This window comes from Mastigoproctus giganteus, chromosome 6 (assembly GCF_048544385.1).
Source record: "Mastigoproctus giganteus isolate SK-2022 chromosome 6, ASM4854438v1, whole genome shotgun sequence".
Taxonomy (NCBI): Eukaryota; Metazoa; Arthropoda; class Arachnida; order Uropygi; family Thelyphonidae; genus Mastigoproctus; species Mastigoproctus giganteus.
In genome coordinates this window covers 214483202-214501841 of record NC_143580.1, presented here as the reverse complement: position 1 = coordinate 214501841, position 18640 = coordinate 214483202, and the positions used below count along the sequence as shown (strand labels likewise).

The following is an 18640-nucleotide window of genomic DNA, read 5'->3' as shown; positions in this document are numbered from 1 at the left end:
GATTTCTCCCATGATTCCAGACGCTTTAGCTTGACAGATCACGGTTCAAGGTGAAATTGAGGTTAATGATATACAAACAACAGGTTTATGTGGATATAATATATCACTAACATTTGTTCGTATGTGTTTGCTTACCCTTTTCATATCAATTATTATTTATCTCATTCTTACAGTCGAATATTCTGCATTCTTCATTGCCTGCATTTAATTTTATCACGTCGTCTAGATCTCAGGCCCATCGTATTTCAACATTTCTATGGTTTCTGAGAAATTTTTCTCTTGATGATGCATAATTCAGAGGCAAAAAAACAGTGAGTATAATTCGATCTTAGCCTATGATTAATGTTACGAAATGGAGAGGATATTTCAAGGACAGAGTACAATTTTTAAAAGATTTAAATCATTTAGACGAGTGTAGTTTGCTAAAAATGTAAATGTGTACATTCGTATATGAATGTAGTACGTTATTTTTATATATTTGTTTATTTTTAATACAAGCATGCAAGTATTCCACCGTATTGTAAACATTTCTGAATGCTGGCAGCGAATGTAGTTTGCTAAAAAAATACAATTATGTAAATTCGTATATGAATGTATATTTATTTATTCTCATTTTGTTAATTTATTACAAGCAGTGAAAACATTCCAACGTAATGTAAACATTTATGAATACTAAACTGCTTCCTTAAAGTATAACGGGCAGTCAGCAGACGAGTTAAAATAAGAAAACGTAAGACGCAGCGTAGCTTTGGCTGCCTTTCATCGTTTGGTTTTTCGTGTTTTCGTTTGGAAGCAAGCACGCGCTTCGCGTATTGCGTCATTAGCACGATACATAACGAACTGGAGCTGAGAGTACTTATTTCCAATGGTCGAGAGGCGTGTTGAACAAGTTCTCGTGTCTGTCAGCTTTTAAATTTGAAACATCTGAGTCTGGTACATGGAGGGAACTGCTTTTTTCGCATTTTTAGTTGTTAGTGTTTTCGTATGTGCAACAAACAAATTGAGTTTTGTGAAGAATTACGAAGTAGTGAAGCTTAACTTCAGGAAGACAGCTCATGGCGCTATGCTGTCTTGCACTGCATTTGGAAAAGATTTCAAAGCTAAACTTAAACGAGTGGATTCTCCTTTAGGTCATGGCGTGACAGTGGAAGTTGTGGGTCAAAGTGATTCTGAGATATTTTATGGATTGAATACAACAGCTACCCAGTATGAAGGTCAACTGGTAGATGATCCGTATTCTTTAGTTATGGGGTATTATTTAAATGGCATATTTAGCGGATATATTAAAACTCCCACAGAGACTTACTACCTGGAGCAAATGGGTAAACTTATTTCACATTCTTCTAATCCTACTGCCCAGATCATGTACAGAGGTAGCGATATTGATACAGAAGAATTATGTTTCGAAGGCAAATATGAAAATGGAACATGCAAGGAACCACCAGTAGGAAAACGAAAACGAAGTGTAGCAGCGAATTCGGTCTCTTATAACGACAACAGAAGGTAAGTGGACGAAATATGTATTTGGTATGTTAATTGTAGCTTGATTAATAAAATAAATAAATAAATTAAAAAAAAAACTATGCATAAGAAAGATCTTAAAATTTACATCATATTGTACTTATAATAACTGTCTGGACGTTTCTGCAGTTTTAGATTGATGTTATTATATTATTATTTAAAAAAATTTTTTTTTTTAGTAATATATATATTTTCAAATTATTCCCACTCTCTTAAAAATACAGTTTTTTTATTTAGGTATTTTAATAATCAGATAAAGCCATTTTTTATTTCCATGACTTGCAAGATATTACTTTTTTTCTCTCTCAAAGTTCAGTGTCAGAAGAATTGGATGCTAGCAAAGCAGGAAGTGAAATGATTAACTTCCGCAGTTATGTCTTTTGGAATATCATTGCAAGGCTCATTATGATATTATCACTGGCAGCATTTGATCGTAGTTGGCGATTTGCCTAAGACGGGCGTAGTACGTTTTAAAATCGTAGCCATTCGCTGTAATAATTTGAGTTATTCATTTGCAATTTTTTACAAAGAAATTTTGCTTGTAAGAAATTGTTTAACCAAAATGTTTGTCTCACCGGACATCCGAGTACGTTAAAATAAATGCCCTGTCCAAAAGTTAAGCTGACAATATATATGAATTTCGGTGATATTTTACTATAATCCAAAGTATAGTATTGTATTTTTTAAATATCGATACTGGCATTTAGTCCGACCTAAAAGTTAATTGCTGTTCCTTGAGCAGTAAAAAAAGTAAAGAAGAATAAAATGAAAGAATGGGGATATTATGAAAGTGGGTTGCCAACACTCTCTCTACATATTAGAAGAATGCCTCCAGATCAGCCGTAAAGTATTTGTATTCTTAACACTTCCCCCCCCCCCTAACAGAAATATAACGGTGGCACATATTCAGACAGCAGTTGCCAAACTAGTAATGCGTGGAATCCCTCAAGGCAGGAATATTTCTTCGCTGTTTTTTTTTTTTTTTAACAGATTTGTATCTAAGGCTAACGACGCTCTCGTCTGTACTGATGATGTGAACCATTGCCACACCACATACGAACATTAGTAAACGTATTAGATACTATACTGCCCTATAAAAAGTTTGGGATACTTTTTCCAATATTTGGAAAAATTTGGACATTGGTTATGTTAAAAAGCAATCAATAATGACAGTCGATTGGCCACATCCTCTACTGGAATCGGCATATGCACTTATAGACCCTTTTTTGATGATTTGTGGATAAACTGTGAGGCATGTCCACTAATCATGATTGACAGCCGCTGTCAATTAAGCTGAAGCTCATATTACACTACACTTTAGCAGGTTTCCCTGTGGTGTAGTTAGTAATGTCGACTATGCTAAGAAAACACTCTGTGGCCAAGAAATGCATCGGGACTTTTATTTATAGTAACAATAAAGGCAATATGAAACATAACTAAAAAGTTATGTTTCATATCCTCTACTATGTAATTATTTGCATATGCAACAAATACTTTCATATTTGTTAACACTTTAAAAAAAACATGGTTGACATTTAAAAAAAAAAAAAAAAAAAAAAAAAAAGCAGCAATGCTCTTTCAAATTTTAGGTAACCTAGTCTTCTTTCACACAAAAATACTACAAAGTACCTATTTGTTTGTAAAAGATGGTTAGGTAACTTGAAAGTGTTGGCTTTTTAAAACTAGGATCACGCAAAGGCATCACGTTAAAAAAAATAATAAATTTGGTTTTAATGTCTACTAGGGGGCTTCGCCAACCCCCGGCGCACGCTTTTCTATGTACAGTGTAGAGCTATAATGAAGTAAGTCAAATCTTTTCTACGTAAAAGACACACCTGTCGAAACGGCACTGGGCCTCCACTACTGTCTATCCAGGAGTATACCAGCAACTATCCTTGGACACTCCATCAATAACCTGAATGAAATCAGGCAGGAAAAGAAACAAATTGCCATCCTACTACTTCAGACCTAGCAGGACAGATGTACTGCTACCGACAAGGGCCCCAATCACCAAGAAATTTATACCTTATGTGAATGCCGTATTTCCCAAATCTCCAAATTGGTTTTCTCCTGGTCTTTATATCACCTCATTACTGGATACGGATCAATAAACCATAAACTAACATCCATGGGAATCATTGACAACCCCTACTGTGCCTGTGGTGAAATAGAAGACTGGAACCATCTAGTATATACCTGTCAACACTATGAAGACCACCGCAGCATCCTGTTTACTCGTATACAAGATAACCCTCAAGGAAATGAACACTTATTCATCTTATAGTAGTAGAAAACTACTACTATGAGTTTACCAAGTTTGCACAAGCCCTCTTCACAAGACAGCACCCTGTTGCCAACACAAAATAGGAACAACCCATACATCTGATCCTTACCTAACTGGCCAACCGATCTTAACCTGGATAGGATCAACTGGCGTACGGGCACCTCATTCCTCAGTGGCAACTTACACGCAGCTCTCTTGCTGTGTCTTATTTATCGTCTTTCCCGGGTTCCCCTTTCAACTGATAGCGCTTATTGCTCCATTGATAACCTGGAGGATGTCTTCGCCTACATCCTCCATATTTCTAGCTATACCCTCCTTTCTTGCGTACACTCTGTACTTCCCCGACTCTACCTTTTTTTTTTTTTTTTTTTTTGTCTCCGTCCAGGAAGCTTTGGCGGAGACAAGCCAGAGAATAATGGACAGACTGGCTACCTCCTTGTGGTGTGTGCGGGCAACGTGGAGTCCCACAAGGGGCCCTGCGGCCAAATGCCAGGACACACAACAGAACCTAACGCAATATGTCATACACAACACTTTTCTGGCATTTACAATAGTACCGTATTCCTTCACAGCGAACATATGGCGCAGATGTGGGAAACCACAGGTGGCGCCTGACCCTAATACTATGATCGATATCTAATCAGGAAGTGACCTATGTAATTATTTACCTGTGCATTTGTAGTGACATAATTGCTGCCTTCCACTTTCCATGCAGCTGGATAAGTGAAATACATATTAAACATAGACATATTGATATAACTCTGTCTTTAGGGTACTAGTGAGTATCCTATTAGGATTGAGAAGACAAGTTTAGAACAAGAGGATAGACAATAGCGTGTGGTGTTTTTTTTTTTTTTTGCCTACACTTATCTGACATGGATACTGACTTGGACCATGACCAAGTTAGGATACTGACACAAGATATTGACATTGAGAATTCTTCTGGATCAGAGTCTACGGATTCATCTAAGAAAAAAAAAGGGGTGCAGGGGGAAGAAAACTCCCAAAACTCCCAAAACTCCTAGAATTACTCAAGCTCGAGGAGATAAAAACATTGTGGTGGAGGAGAGTCCCTCTGTTTCGTTGGCTTCTGAGCCGCCGATGGTCACTGTCGATAGTAACTCGATTCCAACAGAATCTTCTGAAGATCTTTCTCTAACAGAGGGATTGGACCTGGGTGGGTCTTTGAATGCTTCAATTGTATATGCGACGGTTGCCAAAATCAGGAAAGCTCTGGGAGAGTTTCTATCAAAGGATTCTAGCAAGATAACTAAGTCTGCCTCTAAACGCATTCATAGTCTATGGGCGGATCTAGAGGCAGTTACCACCGCAATCTTAATTGACAATGAACGACTTAAGACCAAAGCATCTGAATTGGAAATCAGAGCAGGTCTTTTGGACAAGATGATACAGATCCAACGTGATCTACATCCTCATAAGACTTTTACGGAAGTTGTTCGTGGTGGTACAAAGCGAAATAGACAGACTCCTGAAATAACAGAGATTCCACTGCTAACGTCTTCAGTGGAGGTGGCAGCTTCTTCAGGCAGACCAATTGCTGGTGAAGATAGGATGGATTCCGGAAGTGGGATCTCTGATTCCGAAAACATACTAATACTTAGGCCCTCAGCAGAATCTTCCCTGGCGTCTAGCCAGGATATCAGGAAGGCAGTTACTGAAGTGATTAAAAAAGATCACAAGGACATGAAAATCAAGGGTGTACGTCTTTTGAGAAATAAAGGTGTGTTGTTAGAGACAACAAATCCTGATGATGCCAAGAAGATCTCAAGTGCTTCTGCATTAAAAAAAGCAGGATTATCAATAGAAAAACCCAGATTGTCCGATCCTACAATTTTGATCTACGGTGTCCCGAAGGAATATTCAAAGGAGGATATTTTGGAGGATTTAATTAATAAAAATTTAAAAGACTTTGGTTTTAGCCAGGAGGAAGTTAAGAATGAGATTACATTCAGATTTAACTCTGGCACCGGAACCAGAGTGACCAATTGGGTTATTGGTTTTAGCCCACGCCTTATGGGACACGTGATTCAGAGTGACAAAATTTATCTAGGTTTTACGTCACATAGATTTCGTAAGTTTACACTTGTAAGCAAATGCTTCAGATGTCTGGGATATGGTCACAGTGCGCAGTTCTGTTCCCATAAAGCTGTATCTTGTGGCCACTGCGGGGGTGGAGGCCATGTTTTTTCTGACTGTATTCACAAGGAGGAACCACCTCAGTGTGTAAATTGTAAACGTAGAGGTAGGGATTGTAATCACTCGGTCAGGGATAATAAATGCCCTGAGTATCTTAAAGCTGTTGAATTGACAGACCGAAGAACCAGACATGAATAATACAACTGTAATTGATTCAACAAGTGTTAACCTGCAATACGGCGAAATAAAAATTCTTCAAATTAATGGGCAAAGATCTCGTGCAGCGGCGGACGAGATTAGGAAAGCTGCTGATGATCTGGGGTTTGATATTGTATGCTTGCAAGAACCGTATTACTCTTCTCAGTTAGGGGGTTCAGCGTATAAAGTTATAGGATATCCAATTTCGGCAAGGATTATTGCCTCAAGTGACGATCGACCCAAGGCCGCCATAATTATCTTTAACAGTGAACTAGTAATAACAACTATCTCAAGTGAATGTTCTGCTACTACAGTTTGTATCCTGGTTTCCTCCAGGGATCAGTCGTTTTATCTGGTTTCCCAGTATTTTCCTCCCTCAGAAGATATTCAGCCAGCCTTACACAGACTTGACAGGGTATGTAGCAGATTTTCAGATAAAAACTTACTAATTACAGCAGATTTCAACGCTAAATCTACACTTTGGAACAGCGGCTTTTCTGATGCTCGAGGCGAGCAGTTGGTTGATCTGATCTTGGATCATAATCTCTGTGTAAAGAACTTTCCAAATAAACCATATACTTTCTCGACGACAAATGGTGAATCTAATATAGATGCTACTTTAACCTCCATTAATCTGGTGGATAGAGTGCAAAATTGGGACGTCAATCCGTATCTAATTAATAGTGACCATCGAGCAATCACCTTCTCGATTTTACCGGAGGATAGGCAAGTGAATATAACAATAAGGCATCTAAGGCGTTTTCGGATGGACAGGGTGAACTGGACCAAGTTTCGTGAATATCTGAATACAATTTTTAATGGAGATGACAAAGTAATCATTAACACCTTAACAGCAAAAGAATGTTTTTCTGGTTCAATATCATTTATATCAAGCGATGGCCTACTCGACGAAAAGAAAACAGACAGGAAGAACTTCTGTCCCATGGTGGTCTTCAGCACTAGCTGAATTGAGACAACAAACTCAACAAGCACGAAAAGCATACCAAAGGAATAGGCATCTATCGGACGCAGACACTCAGGCTTTGAAAAATGATTACAGAGACTTGAGGAAGAGGTACCATAAAGCAATTGCTGATAGCAGGCAAAATTGTTGGCAACGTCTGGTGAAGGAAACAGGAAATGCTGACCCTTGGGGTATAATCTATAAGCTTTCAAGAAATAAACTTTTGTGTGGTGAAATTTACAACACGATAATTAGAGAGAATCAAGAAACTTCGGACTGGGAATCTACAGTCGAAGGGATAGTGAGTAGCCTATTTCCGGAAGATTTGCCGTTTATGGACAGCCCTGATCAAGCCGAAATTAGACGCATTAATCGTGAATATAAGGGGACAACCGAAACTGCCATTTTTAATATGCTTGAGCTAGGCGCTGCAGTAGCTAAATTGAACCATAAAAAATGTCCTGGCATTGACCTCATTGAGAATCAAGTAATTGAAAAATTTTATGAATTGTTCCCTCAGATTTTATTAAACTTATTTAATAAATGCTTGCTAGAAGGGCTTTTCCCTCTCGAATGGAAGCTTGCGCTCTTAAAAATCTTACATAAACCGGGAAAGCCGAAAACAAACCCCAGAGCATACAGGCCAATCTCTTTATTGGCAAATCTTGGCAAATTATTTGAAAGGATGATTGCCCCAAGGATTTTTAAATATTTACAGAACATAAACTCTCCTCTGATTGCCAGTTTGGATTCAAAAAAGGACGTTCCACTGAGGACGCAATCTCAACCCTGCTGACTTACATTCAAGAGGCAAACAGCAAATATGTTCTTGCTGTTTTTATTGACTTTGAGGGCGCTTTCGATTCCCTTTGGTGGGAGAGTGCTCTCAGGTCACTGCAACTGGCAAAGTGTGATGACTACCTGTTCAGAGTCCTCAGATCTTACTTTAAGGATCGACAAATTAGAGTATGTGCAAAGCATTTATCATACACGACTACCGTTTCAAGAGGATGCCCTCAGGGTTCAGTCTTGGGACCTCTCTTTTGGAATGCAGTGCTAGACCAGTGGCTCACGAAGGATAGCGATGAGTTCATCAAAGTTGCATATGCAGATGACTTGGTGGTGGCGGTGCAGGGAGGATCAAGACAAATTCTCGAACAAAAAATTCAGTCAGTTTTGAATAATTTAGTGGCATGGGCGGGTTTGAATAAACTAAATATTTCTGTCACCAAGACCAATTTCATGGTGTTTAAACACCACTTTGATTATGGAAGGCCGCCAAAGGTAACCCTATATGGTACTCAAATTCCATATGTACAGAACACCAAGTATTTGGGTTTAACTTTAGATGATCGTCTCAGGTTTCATGTACATGTCACTAAAATCAATGAAAAAATCAAAAAGTTCGTAGCTGCAGTTGTTAGAATTTCCCGCAAGGAATGGGGTTTATCCAAAAAAACTCTGGTATTGTACTACAAGACGATATTTCTTCCCATTGTTGATTATGGTGCTGGTATTTGGTTTGCGGCTGCTACCAAGGTTACAACTAAAGCCAAGCTTCTGTCCCTGCAACGTACAATGTTGCTTACAGTTATACGCGCTCCAAGGACAGTGTCGACAAATGCCTTACAGGTTATTGCAGGTACCATCCCCTTGGATTTACACATTATTTTCCGAGGTATTGTATATAACTTAAAGAAGGGAAGGGCGTTACAAATATTGAATATCACGTCTAATCCAAATAACAACATAAAGGAGGAAAAACGTAGAATTTGGGGCGAGCTTGTGAATTGCTGGCAGCAACGTTGGGATTTGAGTGAGTATGGAACCATTACAAGAGGCTTCATTCCAGCCGTAAGCTTTGCAATGGACAGGAGGGTGTCGTCTTGGTTTGCTCCCACCATGACCACGAGTTACTTAATCACTGGACATGGCTTAAGGGCCAAACTATTTGAAAGAGGATTAGAACCTGACCCCTACTGTTCGTGCGGTGAGGTGGAATCTTGGAGACATGTCATCCTTGAATGCGGACTGTATACTTCAGACAGGCAGGAATTACTAAATAGGTTGCCAAACCTGACGGAGAATAATTTACCTCTCTTGGTTCAGAGGTGGGACATCTTTGCTTTGCTTCAGGAATTCTCGGCCAAAGTTTTTAAAAGAAGACAGGAGTTAAGAAATCTATTGCAGGATACCAATTAAGGAAGTGCTGCACATTTGACGACGGAACACTTCGTGTAATGTCTTCTTTATAGGATGTTTCTTGTTTACAGCGAGATGATCTTCTACTCCTGGACACCCAATTGCAGGCTTGCATTTGTGGATGGACTCTAATGTGGAGATAATGTTAATGTTTCTAAGTGTTAAGTTAATGTCATTCTAAGTGTATGTATTTGCTTTTAACATGTAAATAATTGTATAATGTTGCTTTTGTTCATCAAGTGTACATTGTTCTTAGTTGGAATTTTTTTTTTTTTTTTTTTTTTCGCTGGCCTCCAAGTTTGGGCAGCCTTGGGGGCGGGATTGCTGGCACCTACCAGTATAGCACTACTTCCGGTAGGTGCAGGATTTGTGCATTACAGCACACATAGAGAATGGTGGATCCAGGTGTTAGTTAATCCCTGGTGGCGAAATGGCCTGACATAATGCTCTTTTTTTCAGGCCTGTTTTGCAGACGTTCTGAGCTTTCTTACGTGTAAAAGGTGGAGATGGGCTTGTGTCTAGGAGCCACCCTTCATATCAGGACACACACAATCAATGTACAGAAAGACTACAGTATATATAAGAGCATGTATATAAAATCTGTATATAAATATTGTATATAAATTGATTAAGATCTTGAGAATGTATATACAGTTGTGTGTTAATAAATGTAAAAAAATGCCCCACTACGTGGCATTCTCAAGGTGGAATGAATATCACTATGTAATTATTTACCTGCGTTTGCATAGGGTTCCATAATGCACGTTCCTTTTGCTTCGGGTTCCATAATGCATGAGGAATATTGTTGCATCCGAAAGAGCAGGACAAAAAATATATACAAAATACTAAACTATTTACAAATATACAAACTATATCGGCTACCTTCATCAGCTGACATTACAGTGGAACATCAAATGATCCTGGATGTGATCATGTATTAGACAGTGAAGCACGTGAGCGAGGTTGGTGAACGTTATGGAGGCAGTTGTTTTTCAATGGAAGATAACAATGTAATTATTTACCTGCGCATTTGTATTGACGTAATTGCCCCGCCCTCTTCTTCCATTGGCTCGAATAAATATCACTAGGAGGAAAAGTTTTTTAATATATAGAGAGATATCACATGAAGTTTAATTGTCAATGAACCATCCAATAATATAGCGTAATTTTGGTTCATTTGCAGATACGCAGCTTTCTAACATAAAAGAAAAAAAAAATTTTCTTTTATGTTAGAAATATTATTATCATGTGTTAATAGCTAAAGCAACCAAGGATATGAGGTGTCAGTATATTGCGTCTATAAATTGCATGTATTTTATAATCGATTTGCCTGCTTGTTGGGGGAAAAAAATCGAGTTTCCCGAAGAAAAAGAAAATCATGCAACCGTCGCCTGAGACCAACTAACTCGGCCATTATGAAAAACGCCCATTAAAAATTCCTCTCGTCACTAACCAGATTTGAACTCGGGACTTTCACGGGAGGAAAAACTTCAGAAATCTCGTTTCAGATGAGAGTAGCTCTTTTGTTCAATTCCTTTTGCGGCCAGCAACAAGAATTGGAAAAACTTACTGGACTGGCTTCAATTCCTGTCGAACCCAGGACAGCGCCTATAATAACCACTGAGGGAAGCAGATTTTAAACAATGAAATCTACATGATAACAAATATCTTCCGTGGGTCTCTAATGGCCGCATCCATCAATTTCAAAAGCTTGCTGGGCTCTAACCGGCAAACTTCAAATTTGGGATGCGGATTATTTTAATAAATTTTTCAAAATCCGCACTAATGAGAAAAGTGGTGTTACGAAACTGGTACGATTCGCAAAAAAGCTATTCTATTTGTTATTGCTAAATATATACTTACATCTTTATGTGCTTTAACTGGAGTAATGTTTATACTTTTAAAGATTTTTACTCACTTTGCATTTATAATTTCAAGTTTGGATATTATTATTATTATTAGCCATATGGTGCAAGGAAACCTGAGGCTAATGCTGCATCAGCCAAAAATTCCCGAGAGAGAGTCAGAAATAGAAGGGAATCACAAAGAAAGAGTTGTTGTTGTTGTTATTTTTGGCGCAAGGGCTGCTTAGGCCATATTGCGCCGATCAGCGATGTGGACGATACTCATGATGACTGTTTTGCAAACAGTCAGAACTGATCATATAAGTTTATCCGTTTGATAAATGAGAAAAATTCTGTGAGATTGGCATTATTACCTATGATATGACAGAGGTTCAAAGATTCTTTAAGATTAGGAAGAAAACTGAATGAGAGTTGCCGGGCATGCGAGTATAAGGTGCATTCAACAAGAATGTGCTTCATTGTGAGTTGAGAATTGCAGTGTGTACACTGAGGAGGATCATTGCCTGTGAGGAGGAATAGGTGGGTAATGTGACTGTGACCAATTCTTGTTCTGGCTACAAAGAAAGAGAAGAATGTGATATCCAGCTCAGAACCCTGGGTGTGCCAATCCCATACTTACCAGATGTGAGCCTCTGGGGTTTTTTTACTTTAAAAAAATATAATAAAAGTGTAATATGTTTCAGGAGAAACGCTAATTCACAAAGAATTACAATACAATCGCGAGGTATTATTAATAGGAAACTTACACTGAGGGTCCTGAGCTGGATATCATCATTCCAGCTCAGAAAAAAAAAAAAATTCCGAGTTACCCAGAGAGAGTGGCTATTCGCCTCGACATTGACTACACTAGATGTCTGAAGGGATCTGCAATCGTGCTGACTGCAAGGCAACACGATTGTGCTGTCAGAATACAGTCAATGCTGTCAGAATAGGTGACAGTTGCGTGTCCGTATGCCTCACTTCCCGTATGCCACAACATCCCACAAGGGTTCAACTGGATTGAGATCAGGAAAATTTGGAGGCTAATCTTGATATTTTCAGTGTTCTTCGAACCACTCGTGCACAGTGCGGGCCCGATGACACGGCGCATTATCGTCTTGAAAGATCCATTACTGTCCGGAATAAAATGCAACATGTTGATCTCCTAAGAGTTGCCGGTAGACCACACCAGTGTTTGCTTGGGTATGGGTAGCACAGTGGTATCGTCACCTTATTCCCCACACTGAGTGAAAACTTGGTTTGAATCCCGTCGATGACGCGAGGAACTCTGTGTGCTTTTTTCACTCCGTGGTTGAGTTAGTCGGTCTCAGGCTTAGTAGCACGTTCTCCCCAGAAAAAAAGGGGAGGGGGAGGTTTGCCCAGCAAATTAGACAAATCGAGCAGAGAACACACGCAATTTACAGACACTGAGTGAAAGCTTGGTTTGAATCCCGTCGATGACGCGAGGAACTCTGTGTGCTTTTTTCACTCCGTGGTTGAGTTAGTCGGTCTCAGGCGTAGTATCACGTGTCCCCCAGAAAAAAAAGGGAGGGGGAGGTTCGCCCAGCAAATCAGACAAATCGAGCAGAGAACACACGCAATTTACAGACACAATACACATGGGTAGTTCAAAGTTAATTTTCAGGTGTTAGCAGTCGAAACTTTCCTTACAGTTATTGTTTCGTTAAAATGAATGATCGTTTCTCAGCTAAATTGTATAAGCTACAACATGAGGCTTAGGCTTCCTTGCACCATATGACCATTATTAATACTAAATTTAAATCTTCGATTAACATAATCTCCTACTATTTGAAGTTTAGTGAGTTGTTGAACGTTCAATTCATACATCATCATTGACATATTCTCTGTCCTTAACATTTTAAATCCTGTTTTCGTAAACGTATAGAAGTTTGGAATGTGATTTTTGTGACACTGAAAAACATGCCACCGCCTTTCCTCTAGTAGTAGACCATGGGCCGACAAATTATCGATCGCAAGCATAGAAATATAATACAATCTTATGGAGAACACCATCATCAGAAATGCCATTAACTATACTTGCCTGGTTTACTTATTTATTGGAAAAAAAATTTACGTACCTACTTAATGTGTTTTTTTTTTATAATAAAACAAAAATCTAATAATTCTTCGACCAGCATATTTTTTCAAGGTTACCACCATTTTTGACTCCCCCCCCCCATTCTAGGACTGTCTGTGCTATGCCAAAAAGGTCTGAGAGTGGATGTAATCTACATTGATCTTTGCTAAGTCGTTTGATTTGGTCTGTTACAAATTCCTTAATTTACATATGGGGTCATCGTTGTTGAGTTAGTGAAGAAGTAATCCAGTGATCTGTTATCTGCTGTAGCTCTAACTTTCCCTGGTTTGTTGCAAAACCCTTGAGGATAACGATATTGTTACTAAAAATATTGATACACATAAAGAAAAACACTTTTAAAGCAGCTGTTGATTATTCATTTATTTTAACAACACTAGATCTCCAAACGGTTGGTTTTATTCTCTGAAAAATGTACAAGAACAGTTACTAAATCGAGCATTGCAACGTGAGTTCCATGGATGAGTTTCATCCACACTTGCCACATGTAGACATATAGTATCTTAAGTAGGATGGCACCTGAACGTCAGTTCAACTCCGTCTTGGTACACTGTGATGAATACAGAACTCTGTAAAAGGCCAGAGATGTGTGTAATGCTATGTTTGTGCAGTGATGTGTTTACGCTTGATGTTTAGTTGTTTCAGGCTATCTTGTCACCAGGAAGGTGATCACCTGGAAAACCTGCCAAGTGTCCGCCTGGGCATGTACCGTGGCCACCCTCAACAATCACGCACTGAATGTCGAAAACGAGTTTTGAACCATTCAAGAGAATCCTGTGCCAGCACCGGCGTGCGCATACACATTCCCTTTCATCCAGAAAACAGGACAGCAGAAGCCGAAGAAAACAGCATGAGGGGAGCGGAGTATGATAAAGGATACTCCACGACCATGTGCTGCTCACAGTAGTCTACGTGGAGTAAAAGTCTTCAGTTAAACAGCAGCAGTAGTTAGTCAAAAACAAGACCAAGTCAGGAATCAGTTTTAGATGTAAATCTGTTAATCTGGAGTGGTATCAAAAGTCGCTAGTTGATAACTGTATTACTGTACAGAGAAATAATTTAGTTGCGGAGAATCTTAATAAAGGATGAGCCAGAAAAATGTAACCTCTGTTAAAACCTTCGCGTGTTCTTGAAAACCCAAAATTTTGTTCATGGTGTCATCAAGACGACAGACGAGGCAACTGGTTTTATTTTCATTTATGATGTATTTAACTTGCGCATAAGTGTCATTGTGAAATTTATATGGTTGGAAGAACTGGTCTCTGGAAAAGGAAAAGCAAGTAACCTCAGTATACGCCGTTTTCATTAGAAACATGGGCGAGGCTCAAACTTGGAAAACATTTCAAAAGACTGCACTGTTCTGGCTAAACAGATTGCCAACACTATCTAACACAGTGGTGGCAGTCTGTTTGGACTTGTTTTTCATGGTTTGAAGAAAGTTTTGTGATTACACCTTGAAGGAAGCGAGATAAAAAAAAAAAAAAAAAAAAATCCACATCCTTCATCTGAATCTTCTGTTAACTTTTCTAGTACATCGTTTGGTTTGCAGAGGTGCCCAAAAGATTCTCCACGAATGAAGTATTTCTAGTGATTGTTGACGTGATTTCTGATTTATGTTGGCGAGATTCCCATAATTTGACTGATTCCCCACACCGGGTGGAAAAGGCCCGGGTTCGAATCCCGTCGATGATTCAAGGAACTTCTTTGGGCTTTTTTTTTTCACTCCGTAGCTGAATTATTCGGTACCAGGCGTAGATAGCAAGGTCCCCCCCTTCCCGGAAACTCGGGTTTTCGTCCAGCAAACATGAAAATCGACCAGAGAATACACCCAATTCGCAAACAATACCCTTAGGCAGATGAATGTATATTCCAGGTGGCTTTAGTGTGACATTTATTTTTTATAGTTTTTGACTGATAAGAGAAATGAAACCACGTATTACAATCGCATTTTGTGGTCAGTTATCAAGTCATTTGACTACCTCCAGCAATTACCGAAATGGATATTGGTACATATGAACCAATGCAATTCTCTGCACAACATTGCCACTAGAACACGGCATAATTTTCTCAGCATCTGGGTTGCTCGATTGACGAATCCTACTAGACAACACGGTAATTACATTTCCGGATGGTCTAGAGCAGGACTTTCTTTGTGATAAGTAACGTATTCGGCGTGTGAACATGCACATCCAATATGAGATAATCATAACTAAACATATATTGTGAAACTTTATCCATACCTCTTTGTAGATCCAACTTTCACAAGTGTGCGTTGTACTCTTGTTTCACGTGGTGAATTGAACTTCTAGGACTAGCCAGCAGTTTTCCCCCAACCACATCCACTGTTTTGAGTTTACTTTTAATTGATTTAGGCTACTAAAAATGTAAATCAAAACATGGTATTAAGTAATGATTTACAAAATTAAATACTATTGTGCCACGTAAAAGAGCACGAGTGTTTTGGAATTTTCACAGGGCCAATTCCTCCTTGAAGAAGTATTCACTGTTCTCCCAAAAACTACTTTCGTGTTATTCTTAAGTGGATGTCTATATTCGCCCATTAAGTTGTTGTAGTGGGGATGCTTCACTTTGTTAGGCTGCAGTTATGCTATACTTTTCGTAGGATACCATGGAATTCCTTCGATTTCATTTACCTGCTTTTCAGCAACAATCATGTGCATTAGTTGAAATACATACTTTGAAAAGGCAATCATGTTTAAGAATACGTGTTCATATAAAATTTGAGAAATTTAGAGCATTACTAATTGATAATATTATATATTATACACCCTCCTAAAAGCATCTTGACATCCCTCTTTTTGTAGTCCATTGGACTTTCGCGGATAAATAAGTGACCAGTATATAAGAAAGACCTGTGAGCCACACAATTTCTCGTCATGACCGAGATGACTGGGTTCAAGAGGGATATTATTATTATCGGATACCACATTGCCAGTTTGTTGATTCGTGCAATTCCCGACAATCTATTCAAAGTCGACTGTCGGTGACGTTTACATGAAATGAAAGCTGTTGATGCCACCACCATCCAGCAATACACAGGAGAACAACGGAAAATCATACCTAGTTACTCAAGGCACTCGGAAGAGTAATACCACAATTTGTCAGACCTCCCTCCAGAACATCAACAATGAGTTTAAGGCATCACCGGGATTGAGATCTTGTACGGAGTTTATACGGGGTTGTGGAGCTCCTTTTAAGCAGGATCTCCAGAGCGCTTTCATGGGAGAGCGCAGTCCATGCACCAAGCATCACCAACCACAATCAGCGGTCTTGCCTTGCGCGGTGCAATGAACGCAGTAATTAGTCCATAGAACGATGGAAATCGGTTATGTAGAAGTATGAATCTCTTTACATCCTATTCCTATCAGATGGTCGGGGGGGGGGAGTGTGGAGGATACCTGGAAAACGTCTGCTGCCTGAATTCATTCTGCTAAGAATCAAGTTTCGAGAAGTGGAGTTATGGTGTGGGCTATTTCCCATAGTATGATTTAGGACATTTTGGTGGTTTTGCAGAGAACCATGGATACCGATGCTTATCTTAACACTGGGGAGAATTCCATGCTCCCCACGATGGCATTTCTTTGGTACAGGATACTCTTCTAGAATAATTTATGGACATGAATGTACAGAAGTTGGAATAGAATCGGATTTGAACACCATTAAAACACCTATGGAATGAAATGGAACTTCGGGTGAGCTCCAGATCAACACATCCAACGTCGGTGTTGTTAGTTCCTAGTTAAGCCTGTTCAGGAGAATGCGACTGTATATCGCGGTTATTTGGTGCTGTATTAAGACTTCAAAAGTACTCCTGATTTATTATAGTGTTAACCTTTTTCTAAATTTATTACTATTTATTTATTTTATTTTTATTTTATTTTTTTTTCAGGAAGGCATTTCTGGTGTTGGAGAAGTGGCAACAAGGAAACAAACGCCGACGAAGGACACCATCACGAGAGAGGGGATGAATGGATCAGACGAAATAATGCCTTTACCAAGGAAGAGTAGATATGGAAAGATTATTTTGTGTGCTTAGTAAAATCATTCCATTTTCTAAACATTTTACTGCGCACAGACCTTACATTCTTCGAAAAATAACACACCTTTCGATATGCGTTGCTAATGTTCAAAATTGTTTCCAAGTGTTCCTTGAAATTATTAAAAAAACTAACAGAATGACTCGTAATACATTGTTCCGGTAAGCATCAGTATAATAATATGTTGAAGATCGCATTTTATAGTTGACAAATAGAGAATCTTTATTTTTCATTTAGGAAAATTAAAATTCGCAATATGAACGAAACAATAATAATGAAGTTATTCCGAAAAGCGGTGGTTTTATACATTAAAAATAAATTGTATTGACATTATGAAAAGTTTCATTGTAATTTGTATTTCAGTATGCTTTGCTTGGCTGAAACACAAATATGGAGCATAAACCTATTAATGAGATAAAATGTTATCTTTGCTCTGATTCTTTGAATCAATTTATAGACGTAACGTATATCATGGCGATTTTGTCATTTACAATTGATTATTTTCACATATGTTATGAATCCATGTGCTATGGAAGGTTCATGCACAGCGTTATATCGGAATTAAATGATGATTGTCAGATCAATGTAAATTAACAATATGTAACAAAAAATATTTGTTTATATTTAACTGTTTTCTGTTGTGTACTGAATTCGGAAGTGTCATTGGTTTTACTCTAGTATCCGTACTTTGGTATCAATTGAAGTTTTTGCGACTTTTAGATGTATTATATACACTGAGTTACTTTTTTATTAGCAACATTTACTAAATGCCTCTTGAGACCACTTTTTGCTTGTAATACAGCCCGTAAACTTCATGGCGTGGACTCCAAACGGTGGCGTTGCATGGTGTCCTGTGGTAGTGCTACCCACGCGTTGCACAGTGTGTCCAGTAATGCTCGCACATTTTCAGGTGGATGGTTGTAAGCATCGAATGTCCTTTTTTTGAGTAGATCCAAATATGCTCAATTGGATTTATCAAACGAGTTGGGCGACCACTGATGGACGGAGAATTCATTGTGAAGAATTCATTGAGCCATTTTTAACGGTGATGAAAAGACCCAGGAAAACAGCCTCCAAATCATAACAGACTCGCCTCCAGTTTTCCGAACACCAACAATGTATTCAGGTGCCATGGCCTTACGTAGCATTTCTCCAAATGCGGGTACGCCCATCGGCATGGTAGAATTGGAAACTGGCTTCGTCAGACCAGGCTTCATATTTCCACATGTCGGTGGTCCAGTTCTGGTGCTGACGTGTCCACGTAAGGCACAGTTCCTTGTGTCTTTTGTAGTAAGC

General features: G+C 38.8%; 1 protein-coding gene across 1 annotated transcript; it reads left to right on the top strand.

The window, feature by feature from the left end:
- The first annotated feature begins 815 nt into the window (after window positions 1-815).
- On the top strand, window positions 816-17972 carry LOC150084939 (uncharacterized). Its single transcript, XM_090376723.1, has 2 exons — window positions 816-1503; window positions 17197-17972. Exons 1-2 carry the CDS (start codon window positions 938-940, stop codon window positions 17273-17275), a joined length of 645 nt encoding a protein of 214 aa, XP_090232849.1. The 5' UTR covers window positions 816-937; the 3' UTR covers window positions 17276-17972.
- Window positions 17973-18640: the final 668 nt, after the last annotated feature.